The sequence below is a fragment of the Mirounga leonina genome, unplaced genomic scaffold (assembly GCF_011800145.1).
Source record: "Mirounga leonina isolate KUSES-001 unplaced genomic scaffold, KU_Mleo_1.0 Mir_94, whole genome shotgun sequence".
Classification (NCBI taxonomy): domain Eukaryota; kingdom Metazoa; phylum Chordata; class Mammalia; order Carnivora; family Phocidae; genus Mirounga; species Mirounga leonina.
Genome location: NW_023270855.1, coordinates 23155255 through 23181936, shown reverse-complemented (window position 1 = coordinate 23181936; position 26682 = coordinate 23155255). Strand labels below are relative to the sequence as shown.

General features: G+C 40.9%; 1 protein-coding gene across 4 annotated transcripts in view; it reads right to left on the bottom strand.

Annotated features, from left to right (window-relative positions):
• Positions 1–5695: 5695 nt before the first annotated feature.
• The window catches only part of FRMD4B (FERM domain containing 4B), a 253901-nt gene continuing 232914 nt past the window's right edge, over positions 5696–26682 (bottom strand). For all 4 annotated transcript variants that reach the window (XM_034997613.1, XM_034997610.1, XM_034997611.1 and 1 more), the window contains 7 exons: positions 25663–25891; positions 22569–22625; positions 20667–20814; positions 17646–17765; positions 15757–16568; positions 12202–12334; positions 5696–7624 (listed from right to left, as the gene is read on the bottom strand). In XM_034997613.1, the coding sequence (XP_034853504.1) occupies positions 7504–7624; positions 12202–12334; positions 15757–16568; positions 17646–17765; positions 20667–20814; positions 22569–22625; positions 25663–25891 (1620 nt within the window). In that variant the 3' untranslated portion in view covers positions 5696–7503. The remainder of the gene's footprint in view (positions 7625–12201; positions 12335–15756; positions 16569–17645; positions 17766–20666; positions 20815–22568; positions 22626–25662; positions 25892–26682) is intronic.

Below are 26682 nucleotides of genomic sequence, written 5' to 3'. Positions count from 1 at the left end.
TTGGGCAAAGCATTTAACCTCCCCGAGCTTTTGTTGGGGATTAATAATTGTAAATTTGATGTAAGGATTAAAAAAGAAAAAAATATTCCAGTATGGTGCTATGCCCATGACAGTGCCTGAAATGCAATCAGTTCTTGATAGTGATGAGTAATTTCAAGAGTGGTGTCATTTCAGGCGGTGCCAATCCTCAGAACCTCAACTTTCTAGATCTCGTTTAATATTCAACCATCATTTCCCATCTTTTCTTTTTTTTCCAGGAAATAATTTATCTCATGAAGCACCTGCTAGAGATAGATGTTCTGCCTCACTCTTACATGCATTATCTTGTGCAGCCCACAAATACCCTTGTGTGATGGGTACTAGTGGGGAAACTGAGGCCCAGGGAAGTTAGAAAACTTACCCTAGTTCATAGGGCTCAGCAAGTGGTGGGGCTAGCATTGATTTCAAGCTGGGCAACCCGTCTCCAGGTCTGCCTGACTTCAAAGCCCACACACTTAACCACTGCTTTATAAAGATGGTGATGTCTACCCAGACACCCACTATCTTCTGGTAATTGAAGGGCTGAGGAGAATGTCCTTCCCAGTCGTGGGTTGCCAGTTTCCCTGATGAGATCTTTCTCACTCTGGCTTCCCAATCTTTTATCTCCTTATGGAGCCAATTTCTTTTGAAACTGAGGAGAGGACAACATGAAGAATGGTTTTCCAGGGAATGTTAAGTGTTTGTTTTGCATGGGAGCAGGGGTGGGAGGCTGCAATGCTAATTTAATTCACTATTCACAACCCACTGACCAACATTTCAAGTATATTCCCCACATGCCTTTGCTCTTTTCCTCCACCCTTTTTGCAAAGATAATTCTCCCCCAGTTGGCCCTTCATTAGGAACATCTTCAAGCCACACCCCGATCAGAACTGTCTGACGTGCCTATCCTGAAAACCCATGCACTGCCAACCGCCCTGAACAGTCTTTTCCTCTATTTTCACCTTGCTGATCAGATTTCCAACCCTCCCATTGACCCAGGACAGCTCTTTTGTTTGCTCCTTCCTTTCTCTTGTCATTTTCTTTGGCTTCCATTTAACAGAAGTACTTGGTGAGCAACTGCTTTTCTATAATGTCATGGTTAATAAAGAGCATGAGGTTTGGTCAGACAAAGATGGTTTGAATTTTTAGCTTTACAACTTACTCTGTGGTCTGGTAACTGAGGCCATGGTAATCTTTCTGAGCCTCTCTCTTCATATCCTTTTCCGGGCTAAGACCATCCTTGTCACACAATTGTAGGAAGGATTAAATCAAATGATAGCACTTAGCCCATTGTTGGGACTATAGTGAGAACTCAAAAATGGCACCTTTCTTTCTTTTTAAAAGATTTTACTTATTTATTTATTTGAGTGGGGGGAGGGGTAGAGGGAGAGGGACAAGCTTGCTGTACGTTGAGCATGGAGCCCCACATGGGGCTTGATCCCACAACCATGAGATCAGGGCCAGAGCCCAAACCAAGAGTTGGACGCTTAACCATCTGGGCCACCCGGGCGCCCCGGCAGCTTTCTTTCTAATTACCTATACTTCTTCAATCCTGGAATAATAAGTCCTCCTATTTTTTTAGTTTCTGAAACTGGCTAAGTTGCTTCTCGCTTTAGGGCTTTGGTGATGCCATGGTAACAATCTCTTTCTCTTTTTTTTTTTAAGAGGGGAGGGCAGAAGGAGAGGATAAGAGAGAGAGAGAGAATCTTAATCAGGCTCCATGCCCAGTGCAGAGCCCTATGCAGGGCTTGACCTCACAACCTATGAGATCATGACCCAAGCTGAAATCAAGAGTCAGACACTTATCCCACTGAGCCATCCAGGCTCCCCCATGGTGACATTCTCTTAACCCTGGGAGAGCTTCTTTTCCTTCTTGCTTAACTGGACCTTCTCTTACCGACCCCCAAGCCTGGGATGAAGCATCAATGCCCCAAAGACCCCATTGTGTCCCAACAACCTAGGGTATCATCTACATCCTTTCTTTTCTCACCACGCTTGGCTTTCATAAGACTAATGTTCCTTCCAAGTTATTCACGTTGGTCACTTCTGTTTCTCCCTCATTGATTGGATAACCAGCTTCAGGAAAACATTCTATCCTCACTGCCTGGAACAGTGGCCATCGTCGGTGTTCTACTATTTGTTGGATATATACCTTTTTAACTCATATACAATCTCTCCCCCACCCTCAGGAAACCATCATCTCCTTTCTTCCCTTCAGAATTGAGAAATCTCTCCTTCAAACACTGGAAGGCAGCACCCATAGAAATGGATTTAACACATTTTCCTAGGTAAGGCGCCCAGGGTTCCTCAGTGGGGTCACTTTGGGCAGTTTGGATAGAACAACTATTTATTGTATGGGTCAATCCCATGCCTTGTATCTGTTTAATGTCCCTGGTCCCTATATGTCAGTAGTATTTCCAAATCATTGAGGGATTCTAAAATACAGCAACACATTCACATTTCCAAATGCCCCATGGCTGGTGGTACAGCCCTAGTTGAAAATCACAGAACTTTTAACCTTAGACACTTCTTAAGTGTAACAAGCATTTAAGAAGAGATAATCATCTAAAACTCAGAAGTTAAGTCAGCTCCCATCCCCATTCCCTTGGTCCCAATACACCATTCTTGTCAAGACTGCTGATATTCAAAAGCAAAGGAAAAGGGAGAAAATGTGTTTGTGTGTGTTGATATTAAGAATCAGCTAAATACTGCTAAAACAAATCTTGATGCATAGTTCCTATTTTCTTTTGCAGGGGAGATAGACTCCATGAGGCATCAAAAGTAGAAAAGGTGGGAAGTATTAGAAGGATTTTTTTGGCACTGGGCTCAGATTCTAATAGGGGATTAATCCCAGATTCACTCTTTCCAAGGAGAATCAAGAGCGAAAGCCCACGGGCACATACATCTGATAGAGGTCAATTCTGAGAGGACTCCTCGGGGTCATGGTAGCAGAGCATATAAACTTCATATTATCCTACTGCCCTGAACCATCAGAAATGGAGAAAGATTGATAGATATTTTCAGTGCTACTGATCAATATTTAGCTCATTATGGTTATCTGTGATTATAACAAGTATATTCACTGGTGTGAGACATTTTATTGACTTGAAAAGAATTTAACAAATGTACTTGGTCCACTGATGAGCTCACGTAGCAATAAATAATGCAGCCTACCAGGCTGCAAGGCTGGGTAGTAACCCAGATAAGGGTTATCTTCACCTATATTCAGACTGAGGCCCACCTTTGCCTTTTTGCCACTGGTAATGGAAACAAAACAAAACAAAAAACCAAAAAACAAGGACAGCGGAGCTTAGCATATAGTCACTCAATTTTCATTTATATATATATGTATATATATATTTTATAAAAGATTTATTGATTTGAGAGAGAGCACGGGGGGAGGGGCAGAGGGAGAGAGAGTCCCAAGGGGACTCGGCAATAAGCGTGGAGCCAGAAGTCGGGCTCGATCCCAGGACACTGAGATCATGACCTGAGCTGAAACCAAGAGTCAGTCGCTTAACTTACTGATCCACCCAGGTGCCCCCTATAATATATTCTTAAAAATCTTGTTTGCTACCCAGACTGCAGAGAAATTGTTCTTGGAACAAGGCTGCAGTAGTTTAGGATTTGGTGTTGGACGAATCAAAACCCATTTCCTGCTTTTCTCCCAAGTGCTGCACGACTTTTGACAAATGACTTGCCCTTCCCAATTCTCAGATTCAGTAACATGGAGAGAACATCAAGTCACTGGGCTGTCGTGGGGATTGGAGCAGGTCATACCCACGGCACTTCACGGCACACGCTGAACCGGAAATCTATGAATGCCAACTCATTTCTGCAGCAGGACACACTTTTCTTTTTGCTGTTCCAGGGTGGCACAAGGATGGGGGGTGGAGAGGAGGCAGAAGAGTCCGATGAGGACCCAGAGGAGGGGACTGGGCTGGAGTGAGAAACATGAGAAACACGAGAGGTAAAGGGTTTGAGCAGAAAGATGAGTTAAGTTTTGCATTCTACCGGGCTCCGTGTATGTGTTAAACAGATTTTTCTCTTTGGAGATGAACTGCAGCTCCATGGCTTATGAGGTAACAGGGGATGAAGAATGACTTGCCTTAATAACATGCATGGATGGGAACCTCCTGTGAAGAGCTCCAAGTTAGCGGTACTCAGAGAGGGTGGTCCAGATACCCTTACGACCGTGAACATTGAGTCAGGCATGGAATTGTTGAATCGATACATTGTACACCTGTAATAGCACACCGTATGTTAACTATACTTCAGTGAGAAACACGGGGAGTTAAGAAACTGTTAGTGGAATGTAAATTGCGGTAAGTACAGAAAGTAAGAGTCCGTGTTTAGAATCTGTGATTGTGACTCGACAGAGTAGTTTTATGCCCGATGAATCTAATAATGAGCAGGAATGTATATTTTTGTATCTATTTGTTTTTTTCCACTTCCCTAGGAATTCATTTTTTTAAATTAACTTGTTTTCCTTAGTAATTCATCTTCGTCTTCACAAAACTAGAGGCCCACAATAGTTGAAAAATTTTTTTTTAATAGTTGAAAATTTAAAAAACTTGTCTCTCACCGCTGATCCTTTGAAAATTACTCTAGAGAAGAATTCTAACTTTTCTACTGTCCTGAAGAGTCATTATTCCACTCCTGAATGCTCTGAAGGACTAACATTTGAAGGAACTCTTAGTCTGAACCTTTGTTCCTAAGAACAGGCCAAACTAATAGTTTGAAACAATTCTGGAATCTTTATTACTTGTAACATTAAGCTTATATGAGTACAAGAAAGAATTTTGAAGAATTTTCTCAAATATAGGAAAAAATATGAACAGCAAGGAAGGTGAGGCAATTGAAAAAAATCCACCTTGTAAAATATACATCTTTATGAGGTAGATCAATATATATTGATACAGAGAGGCCCAAGATATGGTAGGTGAAAAAAACAAGTTGTAAACTGTCCTTGCAATATGATGCTGAATTTTTAAAACATTACTGTATGCATAGAAGAAAATGTGAACTAATAGAAAATAAATGAACAATTCTTACATCTGGTAACATTAGGCTTCCAGGGCATAATTATGTTCTTATGTTATTTATTTGCTTTGTGTTTGAATTTAAAATTTTTTTAATTTGAAATTTTTATCAGGAAAATATGACATCTTGTAATAAGAAACAGATCAATGGTTTATGTTGAATAATTTACCTTTGCCATGCTTTGGTTATTAATAAACATACCAAACATGTGGTAGAGAGAGGTTTTCCTAAAAAGACAGGGGAAAAAAAATCAAACAGCAGGCCCACTGTGCTTCCATTTCTGTACCTTCTTTAACCATTTGGGAGCCAAGTTCCATGCATTCTTTCAAAGTGTACTTGCAATTCTGAGCATTCCCTTTCTTAAACAGAAGAAGGTTATTTCCATCTGAGATACTTGCACAGAAATATTAAGGTCTTCCTACATTTCATTTCCCATTCCCTTTCCCCATTGTGCAGGATAAATAGATGTCAGATGAAACATTTTCTTGAATTTAGAAGACCTGTTTGCCAGTCGGCAAAACTAGGATGGATGACTTGTTACAAATAAACAACAGTCGCAAGATTAGGAAGCCTAAAAATTCACATCTGTCATCCTCAGTGAGGCAATAAACTACCGTATTTCATCAATTCTAAGACAACTTTATTGTAGGACACAGCATTATTTTATGTAGCACTAAGAAAGAAAAAAACACTGCCAGTTCATTGAGAGCATGCCATCCATCAAAAGATGCATCCTGATTTCAAAGATGTAAGTATGAAAAAATGTGCATCTTGGCATCAATAAAATATGCTAATACTAGAACAAAAAATCCGCAATCTTGTCCAACATGATTACTTGAAGTAGAGCACTTTAAACTGCTTTGTCTGAACCCTGAATGTAATGGAAGAATACGTAAACATTTTCAGTAGCACACCTCAGTTTATTGACCTATGTAAAAAAATAATAGGTCTTAAAAAGTCAGAACAGTAAAAGAATATGCAAAAGGGTATTTCTGTTTCTAGAAGGCTATACAAGTATGCAAAAAGGAATAACTTATTATTTTTTGCATGTCTTCTTTTTTGTTCCAAATTTTTCTCCCAAACTTCATATTTAATGATACAAATGACTAAGGACCAGTTTAACAAAGCATTTTTATGTATATATTACATGCTTTGGAATATAGATAGAAAATGTTCCAAAAAAGTTGTTCAGAAACTTCTCTCTTCACAATATGAACATGAAACCTGTATAAAAGGGGGGGAAGGGAGCACCTTTTATGGACTATTGAAGCAGAGTGAAGATGACAAAAAAGAGCAATCTGGAATATGGAAATATTTGTTTTTGTTTTTTTTAAAAACACTACAATAAACCATAGCTAATTAGTTCTTCCGAGTAAAGTATGAGGTAGTTTTAGCCTCATAATTAAATCTACTGCAGCTTGGAGTTTTTTTGTTTTTGTTTTTGTTTGTTTTGTTTTTTAATGATTAATCTTGTTTTTTGTCATTTGGTGACTTAGAACCCCCCGTGGAATCTGGACAATATGCTTACTTTTCTAATGTTCACCATTTTAAGGCACGCAATTCATTGAAAATGCTGTGGCTTTTGTTTTTTCATTTCATTTTGTTTTGGGTTCTTTCTGTATGACCTTAAAATACTTTTTCAAACTCTTGGTTAGAAAAACTTTCCATATCAGGGCTGCCATTTCAAATGGCAGCCAAATTGGAGAGTTACCAGCCTGAATAATCACCTATCAGGCCATTGGTATAGAAAGAAAAAAAGGAGCCCAATAATATTGTACCTTAGAACATTCTCCAAGCAGAGTTTGTCAATTATTCAGTGGGCTGCTTTGTTTTCCCCAATCTGCTACCATAAAGTTATATTACAGGATGCTAAGTCTTTCCAGAACCCATTTTACGGGGCTTATGAAAACCATCACTCTTTATAATATCCTAAAAACATTTACACTCATTCAGAACTTCATGAAAATCCAGCTTCTCTTCAAGTAATTTTCCAATACTGTCTAAATTGTTCATGTCTGGGTAGAGATAGCCAAGTTATTCTTCACCGGCTCACAAACCCAAACTTTCTGAAGGTGATTAATGACTAAGGAGCTTCTGTTTCCCTTTCCTCATCATTCTGGATTGTGCTCTGAAATTTCGCGTCCTTCTTTCCTGTTGGGGACCCTGAACGCACTTTTCACAGTTTTGCGGTTTGCCTTCAACAACTTTTATTCCCTTAAAAAGTGCTTGCTAATGATAAACGCTGAGTCCTTTCGTGGCCATGGCTCCACCTTGCTGTGTCACGTGAGTGCCCGGAGTCGGAAGGGCAAGTCGTTCAGGGTCTCTCCGACCTTGGATGCCTTTAGCTTTCTAAAGCCGGATAGCTTTCTGGGAAGACGAACACATTTTGCAAGGCACACTAGTGTGAGAATGCAGTGCTTGGTCAAGAGGTCCAACTGCAGTTCAGACTAATGTTCCAGGCTTTGAATCTTCATGCCAAAAGAGCTTCTGCTCCCTGCTCTCCAGGCTGTCTTCCAACCGGCTTCCATCTGTGCTGTCCAGTTGACTGATCTCTGGATACTGTCTATTAAAGGAAACCAGGAGAGTTATTACTTGTGGTCGTTTTTATTACCAGAGTACAAAGATGACTCTACTCAAAGAATTAGTAGAAAGCACTGTCAAGGCAAAGGATGATGGTGTGTTCTTTCATTGTCCCACTGGCGAATTGTCGAAAAGGCCCATGCAAGGTGTACTTAATTCTCTAGGGAGATATTCCTTTGTCTCACTTACATTTACCATTGATTAGGATCCAGATTGTGGTAAGTTACATGTTAACTTGTAGGTTTTTTGTCTGGAAGAAATACAAATAACTTTGGTCTACTATAAAAAGATTACGGTTATAGTTTTATTGCCCTGTAGGCCATTAACTGGTTTTTTAATCTTATTTAGTAATCTTATTCCAGCCTTTTATCTTTCAGTGTGTTCAATTCAGTCTTTTGAATTCTCTTGGAACCAGCTTTACCAATCTGTTAGTTCTCTCATTAATGAGTTAAACAAATCTTTGACACATGCCTATTTTCTCTTTGTGTGAGAGTCATGTTTTTAACTTTTTAAAAAGTATTTTTCAGAGCCGCATTTTAAGTATTCTTCAAATTAAGGGACTATACTAGATGCTTTCCTCAGGGACAAAGGAATATATTTAGTGGCAGGCAGGGGCACCCAGGGACACATCTTACATCCCTAGGGCCTATGGGCCGAACACAAATTGGAGACAACACCACATTCAAAAATCGTAGGCATACTTGGATGGTATATCCAAAGGAAGGCATCCTATAACACAAAACATTCCAACAGGCAAAACCTCATTCCTGCAACAGTCATCTAGAATAGGTTAGATAGTTAGTAGGTTTCTTTTTATTTTACATTTCTTTAGTCAAGATGGTTAAAAAGTCACCGGAAGGAGAGCTGCGGAAAGCAATACTATGTGAAACTAGGTATTTAGTGTTCTCATCTAATATAAACACAAAGTCAGATTTCCATAGCTTCACACATCAGCCAGAACAAGCAAAACTCCTGCTACGAGGCAAGATGCAGCAGACGGATCCGAGGGCTGTACTTACTACAGCTGGCTACACTGAGCAAAAGAGAACTGAAAACTGATCTCATTTCGGGAGACACAACCATTCTCCGCGACAGAAGCCCTCGGTGTTGCCTAGTAGAGGTAGAGTTAGATAAGGAAGAGGATGGGAAATGGAAAACAGGAAGGCAAGGGGAAAAAGTTATTTGTAGCACACAAAGAGCCAAGAATCTGAGCGCATTATATACTAGGGACCATAAGGGACGTTGACATTTATGATTTTAGAAAGTCTACGCCTCTGACAATTCTACCACAGCATCCTTGGAAACAAAGTTTTATTGGTAAAAATGTGTAGCTTTCTGTAAATGTTAAGAGCCAGACACTCCGGGGGAAAGGATCTTGAAATACTATGTACTTCATTTGTTTAAAAAATTACTCAGGGGCGCCTGGGTGGCTCAGTCGTTAAGCGTCTGCCTTCGGCTCAGGTCATGATCCCGGGGTCCTGGGATCGAGCCCCGCATCGGGCTCCCTGCTCGGCGGGAGGCCTGCTTCTCCCTCTCCTACTCCCCCTGCTTGTGTTCCCTCTCGCTATGTTTGTTTCTCTCTGTCAAATAAATAAAATCTTTAAAAAAAAAAAAAATTACTCAAATCTTGAACTTCAAGGCAGATCTAAAGGTTTTCTTTTTATCTTTATCTTGAAACCTAATTTCTCTCTTATTTTAAAAATTATGTTTTCATCAAAAATAACATAATTTTACAGCAAATTTCTAAAACTTAATGGATGGCTGTTATGATACTTGCTTTGTTAGTAGGTCAAGTTAAGTTGATCACTTGGAGGTATAATAAAAAAAAAAATCCTACAGAGACAAATAAATGGAAATAAGCACACCCATACCTCTGTTGCCGGGAGGGTAAATTGGCAAATCTTTCTGGAAAGCAAGGGCTTAAAAAAATTCACTTTTCAATTTATTCCATTAATTCTACTTATTGGAATGTATCCTAAGGCAATAATCTGGAATTCAGACAAATATTCTGCACAAAGACATTAACAGCCGCATTACAATAAAAAAAGAGAGAAAAATCTAAAAACCATTCAAATTCAAAATATGGGAACTGTTAAATAAAGTATGGTATATTTATTGAGTGGAATATCATGTGGATCACATAAAATAAGGTTTAAGGAGTTTTTAAAAATATGGGAACATGTTTATATTGCGATATTAAGTAAAACACTGGGATGCAGAAGTTCATAGACAATGAAAGGTATAAAACTGCACATAAGGGTATCATTACCACCATGTTAAACATGGACACTGGAAAATGGGGGAATGTGTCAAAATGCTAACAGCTACCACCTCTAGATGGTAGAATTATGGGTAAATGATTTCCTACTTATTTATCCCTTTATTATTTTCCTAATTTTCCACAATGAGCTCATATGATGTGCGTGTGAGCACACACAATAGGGATCTTTAAATAGTTTCTAATTTCCTGTAGATTACCCCACCTCTGACATCAGACTCCACGTCAAGCCATCTTGGGCTGGCTCTCTGAGATAGACAGGCACACTTGGTAAAAACAGACTTTCTCTAAAAATGTTTAGTACTTGGGCGCCTGGGTGGCTCAGATGGTTAAGCGTCTGCCTTCGGCTCAGGTCATGATCTCAGGGTCCTGGGATCGAGTCCCGCATCGGGTTCCCTGCTCAGTGCAGAGCCTGCTTCTCCCTCTCCCTCTGCCACTCCCTCTGCTTGTGCTCTTCTGTCTATCTCTCTGTCAAATAAATAAATAAAATCTTAAAAAAAAAAAAATGTTTAGTACTTCCTGAGTTCAGTGAAAATAGTGTTAAGGATTTTCAAACGGTCTCATGCGCTTTTATATTATCTCTCATGCAGGCTGTGAAAAGGAAAGTAAAAGTGTACAAGTGGGGAAAACTATTTGCAAATGAATTATACAAAACGATGAGAACGGACTTAAAAAAGTGCAGCTCCAATTTTGGGCCAAAGCCATTTTAGTTCTTGCTCGTAACTCATTTGCAAGCATTATTTACAGAAACCCAAGCTATCTGAAGTCCCCTGAGGTATATTTTCACTAAAATCCTATTTTGAGCACACCCTTTGTTGAGTTGAGACAATCGGCCTAATAGTTCAAGCCAAGAAAAACTCTCCTTGAACAAGGAGAAGAAAAATAAGGCTTTGGGGTCGAATACCTCCAATTCGTTTGTAACACTGAGTACTTTATTAAGAAATTATGATTTCACTCATATGTGGAATTTAAGAAACAAAACAGATGAACAATGGAAGGGAAAAAAGAGAGAGAGAGAAAAGCAAACCATAAGAGACTCTTAACTATAGAGAACAAACTGAGGGTTGATGGAGGTTAATCAACTAGAATTGAAATAAAAAATTGAAGTAAAAAAAAGAAAAGAAATTTCACCTCTCAAACTCACCAGGCTAGACACTTTGATAAGTTATTGTCTGTGTAAGTCTCCCTATGCCTGAAGCAATTTGACCTAGAGCAAAATTAAATAAAAACAAACAGAAAATGCTCTATTTCTTGGCACGATGGGTGTGAATTATATCCTGTGAAAAGTGATAGGGAGAAATGACCTCTTCATACTTAACTCCTCTTGCATATACAAAGAAGTGAGAAACTCCTCTCCTCTTGCATATACAAAGAAGTAATGCGGAGTTAGCCATCTTTTTTTAAAATCACATTTTAACGAATTGTTCTTGTATGTTTCCTCCTAATGTTCACAAAGAACCACGATTACAAATAGGACAACTGTCTGTGTCTGTACCTTCTTTTTTTTTTTTTTTTAAAGATTTTATTTATTTATTTGAGAGAGAGAATGAGAGACAGAGAGCTTGAGAAGGAGGAAGGTCAGAGGGAGAAGCAGACTCCCTGCCGAGCAGGGAGCCCGATGCGGGACTCGATCCAGGGACTCCAGGATCATGACCTGAGCCGAAGGCAGTCATTTAACCAACTGAGCCACCCAGGCGCCCCTGTGTCTGTAGCTTCTTAAGGAACACAGGATCAGACACAAAAAGGCAGCAAATGTTCACTGAAATCAAGCCCACCAACTGCCTATGAGGAATTTTGATGTGAACAGCCTTTTCTGGAGCAGAGATATTTTTCCTCCAAGGTTCCAGGAGAGTCTTAAATGGATATATCAGTAATACCATTTAAAGTACTGCAATTAAAAAAAAACCTGCCAGACACAGAATTTAAGACCTTACAGAAGACGAGGAACAGAGTCAAATTCGAACAATCTAGATTAGGAGTCAACAAACCTTTTCTTAAAAAGGCCAGATATTTTTGGCTTTGGTGGCCACGAGGGCTCTGTCGCTACTCCACTCTGCCCTCATGGTGCAAAAACAGCCATAGATAAAATGTATGTGAATGAACATGGCCGTTTTCCCATAAAATTTAATTTACAAAAACAGGTGGCAGCTGGTTTGGGCCCCATAGGCTATAGTCTGATGATCCTTGAGCAGTCATAAAAAAAAAAAAAAAAAAAAAAATGAATTCCTCAATTGTTCTGACCAGGAACAGGCTACTAGAATTTTGGAGCATTGGTTTCTCACCTTCCCGGGGAGGGCAAAGGATTATAGATGTTGCCGTAGCAGCTGGTGTAGGAAGAATGTGCTGGGGTCTCGTAGTCAGATAGCCCTACAGCTATCTGGCTCCTCCAGTTTCCAGAAGTGTTTGTAGAAGATACTAGAAGTAAAAATGGAAAGAGACAAAATTAGTGGGAATATTCAAAGCAAAGACTGTTTAGGCCATTTAAGTGTACATTATAATCATCTATGTGCAGAGATTAAGAGCCAGTGTTTATAATCAATAGAGTTCCTAATCCAATTTAGTCACTTACTGGCCATGTGACCTCGGGCAAATAGTTTATTCTCTTTAAGTCTCAGTTTCTTCACCTGTAAAGTGGGGATAATAATGCAAATATATCCTGTATAGGGATGATACCAGGATTGAGTAAGTTATATATGAGAATGTCTAGCACTGTGCCTGGTATAAAGAAAGCACCCCCAAAATGATAACTATTGATATTATTATTATTATTATTTTTTTAAGATTTTATTTATTTATTTGAGACAGAGAGAATACACATGAGAGGGGGGAGGGTCAGAGGCAGAAGCAGGCTCCCTGCAGAGCAGGGAGCCCGATGCGGGACTCGATCCCGGGACTCCAGGATCATGACCTGAGCCGAAGGCAGTCGCTTAACCAACTGAGCCACCCAGGCGCCCGATAACTATTGATATTATTAATGGGAATAAAGTTAACTGAAAGGCATGCTATAAGAAATAACCTAAAAGACAAGTAGAAAAAACATTCTCATATATGGAGAGAGTCTCTCCATTCTGGCTAGGTGGCTGGATAGATAAGGCTTTATTTGTAAAGAAAAGATGACCAGTTTGAGTTTCTTGGAGGTCTTTGGAGGAAAAGCACTCTGTAAGTTGCCCTGTTGGGTCACGACTTGCTCCTCGGCCCAAGGCAACGGCAGCCACTAGCAGGATCAACGCATACTTTTTGCCTTAAAAGAAAAAGTGTGTGGGGGGGAAGGGGCGGGAGGGTAACCAGTACAGGAGGGAATTAGTTCTACTGAGGGACTGAACTGGAACAAGACAAGGGCACCATTTGGGAGCAAAGCTCAGTGAATGTCTCACTGTAGGGCGTTTGTTGTCCTCTCTCTAAAACCAGTCCTGCTCCATGCCCAGGACGCACAAGGGGACCACAACGCCCAGCTGGTGGTCCAAGGCCAGCACTGCTCAAGGATCCTTCCAGCTCCCCTCCATTTCCTGTTTTTGGCAGCCACCTTCCTTGTCTTCTTTCTCACACCCACCAAGCCCTGGTGACCAGCGTATGGCGGACGCCTTTCAAAACTCATCTGTGGCCCTGGATGCCATGAGGTTCTGACTCAAAGATGTAATTCTCTCACTTCGAGTTTCTAAGAATGTTTCATAACTCTGAGTCAGGGGCTGTAAAGCATGGTGGTTAAGGCGTCAAGCACTTACTGGCTCTGGGGCTTGGCCAGGGTCATTTCAACTCTCTGAACCAGAACTGCCTCGGCTGCAAGATGAGGACAGTAATAACAGACCTAACAACAGTGCTCACAGTACCCAACTGTTTGCACACATTAGATGGGATGGTGCACACGAAGCACCAAGCATGCGGCGTGGCCCAGGGGAAGCTGCCAAGAGATGGTGGCTGTCATTACTACTAAAACGGAGTCACCAAGGGAGTCTTTAGATGGCTAGAAGGAGCTACAAAACCCCTGACTACTTTGGCAAATAACAGGAAACTCTCCATGATGCATGCCTGTTGTAATACATTTTTGTAGCTATAAAATGTAGACAGGAATGAGCTCTAATTCCATCCCTTTAATTCTTTAACATGGATGGAATGCCTTTTGGTCTGTGGGGCCAAATCCTACGGCTACCAGCCAGGCTCCTACTGGGTGTGAATCGAGAAGCACTCACTCCATTCTTACCTTTGCCCCAGGCACGGAGCCAACCGGCAGTAATGCTGTGGTTTTGGAAGGATGCCTGTTCCTCTCCAGCCTCCCTGCTTAAAAAGGCATCACCCCAGCCCTGGGCCCTGATGACCATCCTTATGCATCTCAGCCCTCCTTGTTTGTTCTTTCTTTCTAACACCCTCTCCATGTTTGTTTTTGGAAAGATTCTCATGCAGTGCCCTGAACGTTAGGGGGAAGAAAGGCGTTCTCTAGAGATGAGCCATAAATAACCAGGAGTAAGGACAGGAGCCTTTTTGTATGGTAGATGTGGTAATAAATGGGAAAGCCCTAGTGGAAGTCCAAAGTCCTACACAAACAGAAGAGACCGTACACCCAAATAGAAATCTCCATGGAAATGCCTCTGGTCAACAAGCTTAGGATACTTTTAAAGGCACAGTTTTCACCAACTATTACAATGTGATTCAGGAATCCCTGTGCTGTGTCCTACTAAGGGGTCATGCCTGAAAGAGGGGCAAGAACATAGGACCTCAGGTTTCCACGTAGTTCAAGAACTCATTCGTTTTAGAGCCTCGAAATTGCTTAATTTGCATACATTCCTCTGGCTACTGACTAGACCGTGAGCTCCTCAAGGCCAAAACTGGGTCAACCCTGGCTCCTCAGCATCTGGGACATGCCTGCTTGTTTGCTGAATCAATGTAACCAGAGACAGATATTCCTCTTTCCCCTCATTTCTCTACTCAGCGAGGGGTAAGCAGTAAGTACTCCATGGATTTTAGTGGAGTGAGGGGCCCAAGTCAATGCATGAGGGAACTTCTCTAACCAAAATTATCTTTGAAAATCCCTTCCATCAACCCTAAAGCAGAGTATATATGATTACTGAATTGAGTCAAGGCACGTGAAGCACGTAGAACAGTGCCAGGAACAGGGCTTACAAATTACTGGCTCCCATCAGAATTACTAAGAGCCTGACACAGCTACCCGAACATTCAAAACAAACTGCCTTTAGAAGATCAAGTTCCTGCTGGTGAACAGGGAAGGATGCATAATCCTAATGCTTTCTGCTCACCTGACGGATTAACTCTATTTTTTAAAAATATATCAAACACCAGTGACCTGAACACTTTAATGACATGGGGAAAAGATAGAATATTTGAAAGCCCCTCTTTAAAAAAAAAAAAAAGGGCGCCTGGGTGGCTCAGTTGGTTAAGTGACTGCCTTCGGCTCAGGGCATGATCCCGGAGTCCCGGGATCGAGTCCCTGCTCGGCAGGGAGTCTGCTTCTCCCTCTGACCCTCCCCCCTCTCATGCTCTATCTCATTCTCTCTCTTAAATAAATAAATAAAATCTTTAAAAAAAAAAAAAAGAAAGAAAGCCCCTAACACAGGGTACAGAATAGGTGCTCAATGAATGCTTGTTGGATTGGAATCTACAGTTTGCTCCATTGGACTCCTGTGGACTGTGTTCTTTGGAAAGCCGAAGAGAAAGAACTATGTTTCAGTTGGCAATTCTTACTGTGGCCCCACGGAATGGCTACCAGTGTCATGACCTTGGGTACTGGTCCTGTGATCCCTGAGGGGAGTGGTCTGGGGGGAGGGTGGGTGGGGGACAGGAGGTAAATTCGATCTGGGGATCAAGTGAGTAGGCAGTATTCTTACCGGAAGAGTAGGAGGATGTTCGGCTGCTGGGAGAGCAGGGTACTTGCAGCCCCGCAAACCCCAGGCACCTCTGCGATCCCCTGTCTGAGTCAAAGCTAGTCTGTGGGCTGTGCCCCTGATCCTTCTGCCCAGAGGCCCGCTGGTACCAGCCACGCAGGTGCTCTGCAACTAAGGCCTTGTGGATGTTTTTGGTGATGTGCTCTGACTTGGCAGCAGCCTTCCTGGGCAGCCGGAGAGTTGCATATGGGTTGTGGGGCACCCGGTCGACCTCATCCTCATGAAAGGACCTGCTATAGTCCCTTTGGCGCTCATAGCCGTAGTGGGCCGAGGCCCGGTAGGAAGGATTGACGCTGTACTGTCCTTCCGTGTCGTTCTCATAGACGTAGCCGCCACTGTAATAAAGATCGCACTCGGGATAGGGTGTGTACCCAGCAATATAGTAACCAGAAGAAGGTTGTTCCTGGCTCTTTGTGTAGACGCCATTCCTCAAACTATCCTTTTGTGCTAGGTTGGGCATGCTTCCTGAATTTGAAGTCGAAACACTCTGTTTCTTGGACCTTCTCCGGCCCCTGGCACGAGTGTCCAGAGTCTGGGTAGTGTAACAGGGGCCGGCGACGGGCGTCACGCAGTAATACTCTGTGCTTGACTGGCTGGTGTAGGAAGACCCATCATCCAGGATTTCCGTACTACTGCTTCTTTGGGATTTGGAGAGGGAGAAAAATGGCTTATCGTTGTCCATCTCAGACAGCAGGTGGGACTGAGATTCAAGGCTTCCACTGCGCTGGCGACAGTGCTGGGCTGAAGATTCGGGTCTGCAGGAGGAGAGAGGCCAATTTGTGACAGAGGAAGAATGAAAGAAGGACCGAAATTTTACAAAATGAACATGGCGTTGAAGGATTTAATCACCCTTGAACTGCCATAAGACTCAAGGTTTCCAAAGCTGACTGCACAAGAGAATCCATTTTTCACACAATCCCTTGGTTCCCACACAGGTTCACTGTGTCATGGTCCAAATGGTTCTAACAACCATGCACTCCCAAGCCTCACTCGAAAGGAGGGAAGATATAAATTGATGATGCACAAGTTGCATCAAAGCCTAAAAAGAAAGCCCAGCGCATCTTTGGAGGTTCCTCTCTTCCAACAGGATAGCAGGAGATGCAGACAGGGTGGAGGGAGCACTGCCTGACTCTGATGCCAGACATATCTGGGGGAGTCATGGCTCTGCCATCTCCCAGCTGTGCCAGCTTGGGTAAGACATTTAACCTCTTGCAATCCTCATCCGTAAAATGAGGAGGGAAAACAGGATCTGAGATCTACAGTTTGGCTTGTTGTGTGGACTGAATAATATCAGGCATATAGGGATGCCTGGGTGGCTCAATCGGTTAAGCCTCTGCCTTCGGCTCAGGTCATGATCCCAGGGTCCTGGGATCGAGCCCCGCATCGGGCTCCTTGCTCAGTGGGGAGCCTGCTTCTCCCTCTGTCTGCCGCTCCCCCTGCTTGTGTTCTCTCTCTCTCGCTGAGAAATAAATAAATAAAATCTTAAAAAAATTAGAAAAAATATCAGGCATATAAAAGAGCTAGCAAAACCTTCCCTAAAGACGTCAAAGTGTTGCTCAAGTCATTATATTCATCCTCACCACTGAATAGCAAACAGTGATGTCTGGTTGGGAAAATTAAGGCGCACACACACACACACACAAATCTCCTATCTACCCGCTCAAAGCATATTTTTCAATACATTTTCTTTGCCAACGTCATTGACCCGTTAAGTAGAAAATGTAGATCTGTAACACAGTCCTGGTGAATCAAGTGCCTTAAAATGATTAAGACGCACAACAAAGGAAAGCAAAACCAACAGCGGCAAAGTCATTGGAACGAAGTGCTCTTACTCCAAGTGGCTGGTGCTGTAGGCGTTGCGGGTCAGAACTGGGGTGGTGGGCATGCTCTGTCCGCCCGGGGGCCGCCGCTCCAGGGTTTTGTAAGGGCTGCCATGTGTCGACAGCATTTCCCTGTGATGGGGAAAAGAAGAAGTCGGGAGATGATGAGCCTCGCGACATCTCTGGCAAACTCGTCATCAGGCGATCTGAAACTTACTGGAAGCTGAAGGAAAGGAGCACTGGAGAAAACGGGGCAGAGTGCCTTTGTGCTTTAGTATCCTTGATCTCTCTGAGTCATACGGATGAAGGAAAATGATTAAAGTGTTTTTAAAAAAGAGTATATTGAATAAAAGAGATCGAAAGCAACTAGAGCAGGGGCAGCAAAGCCTTTTCCTGTAAAGAGTCTAATAGTTAATATTTTTGGCTTTGCAGGCCAGATGTCCCAGTCCTTTACTGCTCTACTGTGCCCTTGAAGGACAAAAGCAGTGTAGACAACATGTAAATGAATGGGGGTGGCTGTGAGCCAATAGAGATTGACTGTGGATACTGAAAGTCAAGTATCGTGTAATTTTCACGTCCCAAAATACTATTGCTTTTGATTTCCCCTCCAACTGTTTAAAAATAATAAAAACTATTCTTAGCTCGTGGGCCATATAAAAATATAAAATAAGTCGCAGGATGGATCTGGCCAATGGGCTGTTGTCTGCAGGCCCGTGGACTAGAAGGCAACATCTTTAAATCATTTTGTTCACTACCCAGCACAGTGAGAACACAATTTGAAGTTAATTTTTTAATTAAATGTGGCTTTGATTACATTTTTACTTATTACAAAAGCATGTCAAGTTCATTGCAGAAAATTCTGAAAATACAGATAAAAAAGAAAAATTTAAATATCTATAATTGGAAGCCTCGGATATAGCCAGATATTTTTACTAAGCACACTTACAGGCATTTACAGTTTTTAACAACAAAAAAATATTATCTTACCCTATATTCTCCTTCAAAACCCACATTAAAAAAACTAATGTTTTGTGTTGGTTAATATTCATTCATAATGTTATTTTAATGACAGTATGACATTCCACTGTAAGGATTTATAATTTATTTAAACAATTCACTAGTTGAGCATTTGGGTTGTTTTCAATTTGTCACTAGTGTAAACAATAATGTGATGAGCATCCTGTACTTAATTAATTCAATAGGAAAAAGTCCTCTAAGTGAAATTGCTGGATCACAGAGCAAACCCATCTTAAGCTATTAAGGAAGTAGGTATAGTAATTTTTAAGATAATGATTTCTGGTTATAATTTTTCCTTTTACTGCAATAGCTTTGTTTTCCCTAATATAATAAATATACTTGTCCAGGGCTGTCCAATGATGGTAATGTGTTATATCTATGCCAATATTATAACCATTAGCCCACATGTGCGCCCATTAGCACTTGAAATGTGGCTAGCACGACTGAGAAAGTGAATTTTTAATTTTATTTACTTTTAATTGAACTGGCCAGCACAGTTCTAGACACTTGGATTTCTATTGTTTAAGGCAACAGTTCTAAGTGCTAATCTAACAGAGGGGCCTGATACGGTCTTCAACAAAGGAGAAATATAACAAGGTGCTATTTTCGTAAGTGAAGAATTATTTAATCTAAATAATCTTCCTTTATTTTAAGACTAATTTCCAACACCTCCGCTGAGATGCAGTGTGACATATTGGTTAAAAGGTTCAAATCCGGGCGCCTGGGTGGCTCAGTTGGTTAAGCGACTGCCTTCGGCTCAGGTCATGATCCTGGAGTCCCGGGATCGAGTCCCGCATCGGGCTCCCTGCTTGGCAGGGAGTCTGCTTCTCCCTCTGACCCGCCTCCCTCTCATGCTCTCTGTCTCTCATTCTCTCTCTCTCAAATAAATAAATAAAATCTTAAAAAAAAAAAAAAAAGGTTCAAATCCCGATTCCAACTTTTACATGAACCCAACAGGTTATTCAAGCTTTCTGGTCCTCAGTGTACTTATCTGTAAATGGTAATGACAATTGTCATACCACCAGGATTGCGGTACAGATTAAATTCATTAATCCATATTAAAACACTTCGAACAGTGCCTGATATACAGTAGGCGTTCCATAGATGTTAACTTCATTTTATTATTATTATGACAATGGCTGTATTTTTTTGATAATTACATGTCGTTTTTTCCCTGAAATCATGGCATTGTTTATTTGAACATTCTGATTAGGCAGAGTAAACATTTGGTAATCCTATCTTGGGTCCTATTTTTCTTTTTTTTTTTTTAGTAGTATTGATCCATGCAGCCAAATTCTGAGAATCACTGGTCTGTCATCTTTTTAAAATCTGGTGTTATTGCCCAGATAATATTTACCTGAGACATTTGAGAAAAAAGTCATATTGTCTATTTAACAGATTAAAAATGAGTTGAGGGTGCCTGGGTGGCTCAGTCGTTAAGCGTCTGCCTTCGGCTCAGGTCATGGTCCCAGGGTCCTGGGATCGAGTCCCACATCGGGCTCCCTGCTCGGCGGGAAGCCTGCTTCTCCCTCTCCCACTTCCCCTGCTTGTGTTCCTGCTCTCGCTATCTCTCTCTCTGTCAAATAAATAAATAAATAGAATCTTTAAAAAAAAAAAAATGAGTTGAAGTCTCATTTCTATTTGAAAGATCAGAAGTCATTTCTGTCACTTGCACTGATAGAGTGGTATTTAATGTCAGTTTCCTGAGAGCATCGGTTCTGAAACTGAACTTAGGACATTATATCCAAATCCAGATTATAAATAATGCCCCTGGAACCTAACATAAATCCAGCAGACTTTAAAATATAGGAAACTGCCAAGTGCTTTGAAAAGATCTCTTAGAAACACTTGCACTTGCTGTCAACAACAAATAACGGGGTTAGTTTCTATGCTTTGTTTTGCAAGCTAACCCCTTCCGAAAGGACAAATACGGTAAATCCAAAAAGGGCCAACTATTTTGGAGGAAAGGTGTCATGGCTATGAGGCATCTGCCTTATTAATGCTGTGACTTCTCACCTGGACTGCCTGGTCTCCACAAACTGTTCATTGACGGACGACTTTCTGAAATGGATTCGCTCAATACCGAGAGACTTGGGGGGAAGAATTCTTGGAGAATGAGGTACTGAACTTGGTCGCTGCCCGGCAAGAGCGAAGGTGTCATTAGCTATAATAAGTAAATGAATGAATGAATAAGTAAGTAGGTAAATAAATAAGGCAATAAATACCTTGCCAGCCCTCCAAAAACCAAATCAGAAGATCTGATGTTTTTAGAAGTGTATTACTTTCAGGAAATTTATTTTTATACTGTATACACTAGAAAACGGAAATTACTGAATACAGCTGACCTCTGAACAACACAGGTTTGAACTACATGGATGCACTTATACACGGATTTTTTTTTTTTCTGATAAATATAGTATAGTATAGTAAATGCATTTTCTCTTCCTTATGATTTTCTTAATATTTTCTTTTCTCTACCTTACTTGACTGTAAGAATACAGTATATAATACATTTAACATACAAACATGTGTTTATTGTTTAAATTAATAAGGCTTCTGCCAACAGTAGGCTGTTAGTAGTTAAGTTTTGGGGTAGTCAAAAGTTATACTTGCATTTTCAACCATGGGGGGTGTGGCCACACGTAACCCCCACATAGTTCAAGGGTCACCTGTTCTCTTGTGGGCCTGATCCAACTTTTGCCAGTTTAGTAGGTACCACTCTGAGCAAAGAAATCATTCTGGTAAAATGGGTGATACTATAGCTTTTCTAGAGTTATATTAAAGAAAAACCCCAGTGTGTATAGGGCCAAAAGGAAGCTGGCCTGTAAAGTTGGTGTGGATCACTTTTGTTCACGTTTCAAGTTCTTACACCTCTTTCGTTGACCAGAGGCTCATCCTGTCGTTGAAAGTGATATAACTGATTTATGCTGAGTCATTAGAGACCTGTTACGTCTCCTGTTGACATGTGCATTTTCAAAGAGGAATGGCAAGCATGACCCAACTTCAGCTCAAAGGAAGAATTTTGGAATGGTGGAGTTTCATGCACCATCAAACTTGGGGTGGGGATGGGGGAGATAATGCTGTATGGGTTAGTGGCATCCCAGAATTCTTTAAATCATATCAGACAGAGTCACTCCTCTGCTTAAGCACCAGGGATTCCAAGGAAGTACTCTACCATTCGATATGAAATCCATTCCATCATAAAATGTGTTGAACAAACACAGGCCATCCCAACAGATATGGCGTTCCTCTATGAAACCAATATAATGACATGAAACCCAGTTTCTTCCTAAGGAAAATAAACTCCTAGCTATCCAGAATACAGGGATAATCAAAGTCTATGCTGTATTTTCCAGTTTGAGATTAGACTCCAAATATATACGATGTCACCGCTGGGAAAAGTTGAGTGAAAGACTCTGAATTATCTATGCAACTCCCTGTGAACCTGTAATTACTTCAAGAGAAAACATAAAAAAAAAATCCTACAGGGGGCACCTGGCTGGTTCAGTCAGTAGAGCATGCAACTTTTGATCTCAGGGTCATGAGTTCAAGCCCCACATTGGGCGTGGAGCCTACTTAAAAGTAAAAAAAAAAAAAAAAATAATAATAATAATAGTAAATAAAAATGCTAATAAAAAAATTCTATAGAGGCTCACAAACCCTTACTGAGAGACTGGCTTAGTTGTGTAATAGTATTTTGATTTCCTAAGTTCAAGTGATTTGTATGTTACTGTATTTAATGCGTAGTTAGCCTTGGTAGAAATTAATCATAATCTCCCTTCCCCAACCATTCTGCATAAATGTAAGTTAGTTCATTCTACTTCTCCCAAAAGAATAACACATCGGCTTTACTTAAAGAAACTGTCTTAGTATTTCAGAATATATAACATTTTAAAACGAAAAAGAAGAGCTACTCACAATCGTCATAGGTGGTAGTGTCAGACAAGGAGCTGCTCTCTGATGGGATTATGTCTTCTGTGAATAAAAATAAGTGCCTTTAGAATCACAGAGCATTTACACACCTACAGTGAATTTAATAAAGCAATTCTCAATAGAGTCCATCTTATTTTTATTTAGTAAGTATAACTAATTACAGTGCATTAAGAATAATTAATGATCATAAGAATGGAATCATTTACTAGTAAAGATATAAACATCTTAGGAATTGTACAAATATGACACTGGACTAGTTCTTAAAATGGAACAGATTTAGGGGATCCTGGGTGGCTCAGTCACCATCTGACTCTTGATTTTGGCTCACGTCATGATCCCAGGGTTGTGAGATAAAGCCCCACATCAGGCTCCGTTCTCAGCACAGAGTCTGCTTGAGATTCTCTCTCTCTCTCTGCCCCTTCCCCCACTCATGCACTCGCTAAATAAATACATAAATAAATAAACAAATAAATAAAATCTTTAAGAAAAATGGGACCGATTTCAAGGCAGTTTTTTGTTTTCAACTAGTTTTCAATCTAGCTTCTACATGGGATGAAGACTTTACCTTATACATTGAGGGCTTACACCCAACAAACTGGAAAGAAAAATCATGCCATTCATGTCATAAATGCTAAATGTTCTGTAAAATACACTTGAACCCTCATTTGAAAATCTGCTGTTAGTATAAATTATTTTTTGACCCCTCCCTGAAGAAAAGGGCCTTTTCTTTCTTTTTTTTTTTTTTTTAAAAGATTTTATTTATTTATTTGAGACAGAGAGAATGAGAGACAGAGAGCATGAGAGGGAGGCGGGTCAGAGGGAGAAGCAGACTCCCTGCCGAGCAGGGAGCCTGATGCGGGACTCGATCCCGGGACTCCAGGATCATGACCTGAGCCGAAGGCAGTCGCTTAATCAACTGAGCCACCCAGGCGCCCCCATGCCCAGTTTTGACAACCAAAAATGTCTGTACACATTGCCAAATATTCCCTGGGGTGCAAGACTGCTCCTGGCTGAGAACCACTGAATTAGACAGACCTGGGTTCCCATCTTGGTTTTGACACTTACTGGCTGTGAGACCTTGGGCAAATGATTTAATCCCTCTTACCATCACTTGGCTCAACTAAAATGGGAATAAGAATAGTACGTAGTTTGCACTGCTGAGGTGGATGGTAATTAAAATAATGGATGTAAAGCCTTAGCCCAGCTCCTTGTACAGGACAAACACTCAATAAATATTAGCTGTAGGTTTGCTTTTATTACCTAGACACAGCATTCTGGTGGTTGGAAATACCCATAATGCTCCTAAGTATTACTGCTGCTCATCAGATGTTAAAAAATGTATTTAGCGGGCGCCTGGGTGGCTCAGTTAGTTGGGCAACTGCCTTCGGCTCAGGTCATGATCCTGGAGTCCCGGGATCGAGTCCCGCATCAGGCTCCCTGCTCAGCGAGGAGCCTGCTTCTCCCTCTGACCTTCCCCCCTCTCATGTACTCTCTCTCATTCTCGCTCTCTCAAAAAAATAAATAAATCTTTAAAAAAAAAATGTATTTAGCAACAAGAGTCATCTCAGATGTGTTGATCCGCCTTGGCAAATCATTCCACACACAGGGTCAAGTCCTGGCAAGGTTACAGGCAAATACAGCACCTTCGTGTAGGCTTCAATGGCATTAGGAAGGGAATCTCTCCCATCTGATCTCAAATGTTAATCTCCATCAGAGCCGGGCAGACTATCTCTTAATTGGACACACAGTGGCGTTTGAAGGCAAGGTTCCAGCATAGTCAGCTGTCAGGCACACTTAAAAAAAAAATCTACCCAATATATGCTCAACCATTGGCAGCATCTGCTGCCCAAATGTCACTCATTGTAAAGGAGATCACTCAAATCTTGCACAGTTTGGGGATGAATGGGCCACAACAAATGGTTATGAAAGTTAAGTACACTGCTAATCACCCATCTCTGTAGGTCCAGAATGTAACCACCTCCAAAGCCAACTGGTTTTCTCATTCAGAGTCAAAGCCATCCTAAATTCTCCAGCTGTAGCTGACCAACACTTGTGTGTTGATGTCTGTGTATTCACTTTCCAAAAGCCGTATCTCTGCTTTATAAACCATACCGCCCTAAACCCGAGAATGCGCTAAACCTAGTCACCACATTTCATCCAGTCTGACATATATAATTATTTTATGTTTCAGTAAAACAAGAAAAAGTATTGCCAATTGTAACTGTAGTACACCATCTAGTATACAAATTATTCAAATTTCACAGATGTTTAAATGTGAAAAAAAATAGTCTTGGAATCAAAGAAATATAATCATATTTCAACCAACAATCAAGGCTGAAAACCATGCCGATAAAGTAAGGCCAACTGGACTTGAAATCTACCTGAACGAGATTTTCAGTGTATTTTTTTTCCTGAATATGAAAATCGTAAGTATATAATGTCGAGAATTTTTGAAAATACAGAAAGTATTAAAAGAAAAATTAGTTACTTGAAATTCCACAACTACTAGTATTTTGAAATATTTCCCAACCAGTTGTTGTATGTAGATATTTATACGACGTCAGGATCATGTTGTGGTTACGGTTTAATACCCTTTGCATTTCATGTTCTATCACAAGCATTTGTCCACAGCTTTAAATAGCCTCCACAATGACAGGATGGTAAGAGCTCTTTTCACAAATGTTAGATAGGTCCTTAAAAAAAATGTTATGTCCCTGCATGAAAAACCTTTGAGAAACGACTGGGTAGGCCTAGCACTCTTACCACTCTGTGCTATACTCTATTTCCTGCAGTGATGTCAGGCCAGTTAAAGGGGATTACAAACCAATATTGCTATGAATGCTCCTTCATCCTCAAAATGAAAGCAATGCAATAGTATAGTATTACAAAAGTGAGAATGTCACTGAAAACCACATTTACGCACTTGCAAGACTGACATCCCAAACCATTTTTACCCTAAGAAACTTAACTTTTAAACCTGTTCTTTCTTTTATCTCTCACCAAATGAACTAACTTGGAAATGCTACGTACCATCACGAACATTGACTATGTGACTGGAAAAACCTTACTGATTACGAACCTGGTAAAATAACCGTTGCTTTCTGGCTGGGTTTCTTTCCACATCTGATTCGGTATTCATTTATCGCGTTTTCAATCTCCTGAAGCTTTTTCACTGCATCTGTGTAATCTTGCTTTCGTTTTTTCTTCACGGTTTTACAAAGGTCTGGCTCGTTGGCAAGTTTCTTTGCAGCTTCAACCAGCTTTTGCTGTATTAGGAAATTGCTCTCCAGTTCTTGCAAAGCAGGATCCTGAATTTATACAATGATACTGGTTCTTGTACATTCTCAGATCAGATGCTCTTTGAGAATAAAACCTTCCTAAGTTTACTGCATAGGTATCTTCAAACACTTTTCTAGGAGACAAGACCTCCCTCATCCATTTACTTACACTCCTCACTACTCCGACTTTTTTCCTTTTAAAGAAGGGAATGGCCTTTCATTCATGTAGTTGGTTGGGTGAAGATTATATTTTTCAAGGAGAGATTCTTCACCCAAGATTCACAGACACAGAAGGTTATATTCACATACATAGCTTTAGAAACAGATACATTTGGGTTTGATTTCTCTTTCTGGTGGTTCCTGCTTCCGTGACCCTGGAAACACTGCTTAATATTTTAATGTTGCAGGTTATTTTCATTCTGCATCTCCATTTCAAATAAGAGAACATCTACCTTGTAAAAATATGGCAAAGATTAAATGAGATTGTGTGTGTTCATTGCTTAGCTCAGGACTGGGTATACTCAATAAATTGCTGAGCTCAGGGGCGCCTGGGTGACTCAGTCAGTTGAAAGTCCAACTCTTGATTTCGGCTCAGGTCACGGTCTCAGGGTCATGGGATGGAGCCCTGTGTCGGGCTCCGTGCTCATCAGGGAATCTGTATGAGATTCTCTCCCTGTCCCTCTGCCCCTCCCCCTGCTCGTGCTCTCTCTGAAAGAAATAAATACATCTTTTTAAAAACTTGCAAAGCTCACTCTATTATGGATGGACACTGCTATCATTTTCTACAGCCAAATGGCTAAATTCGGGCAAGAAACAGGAGT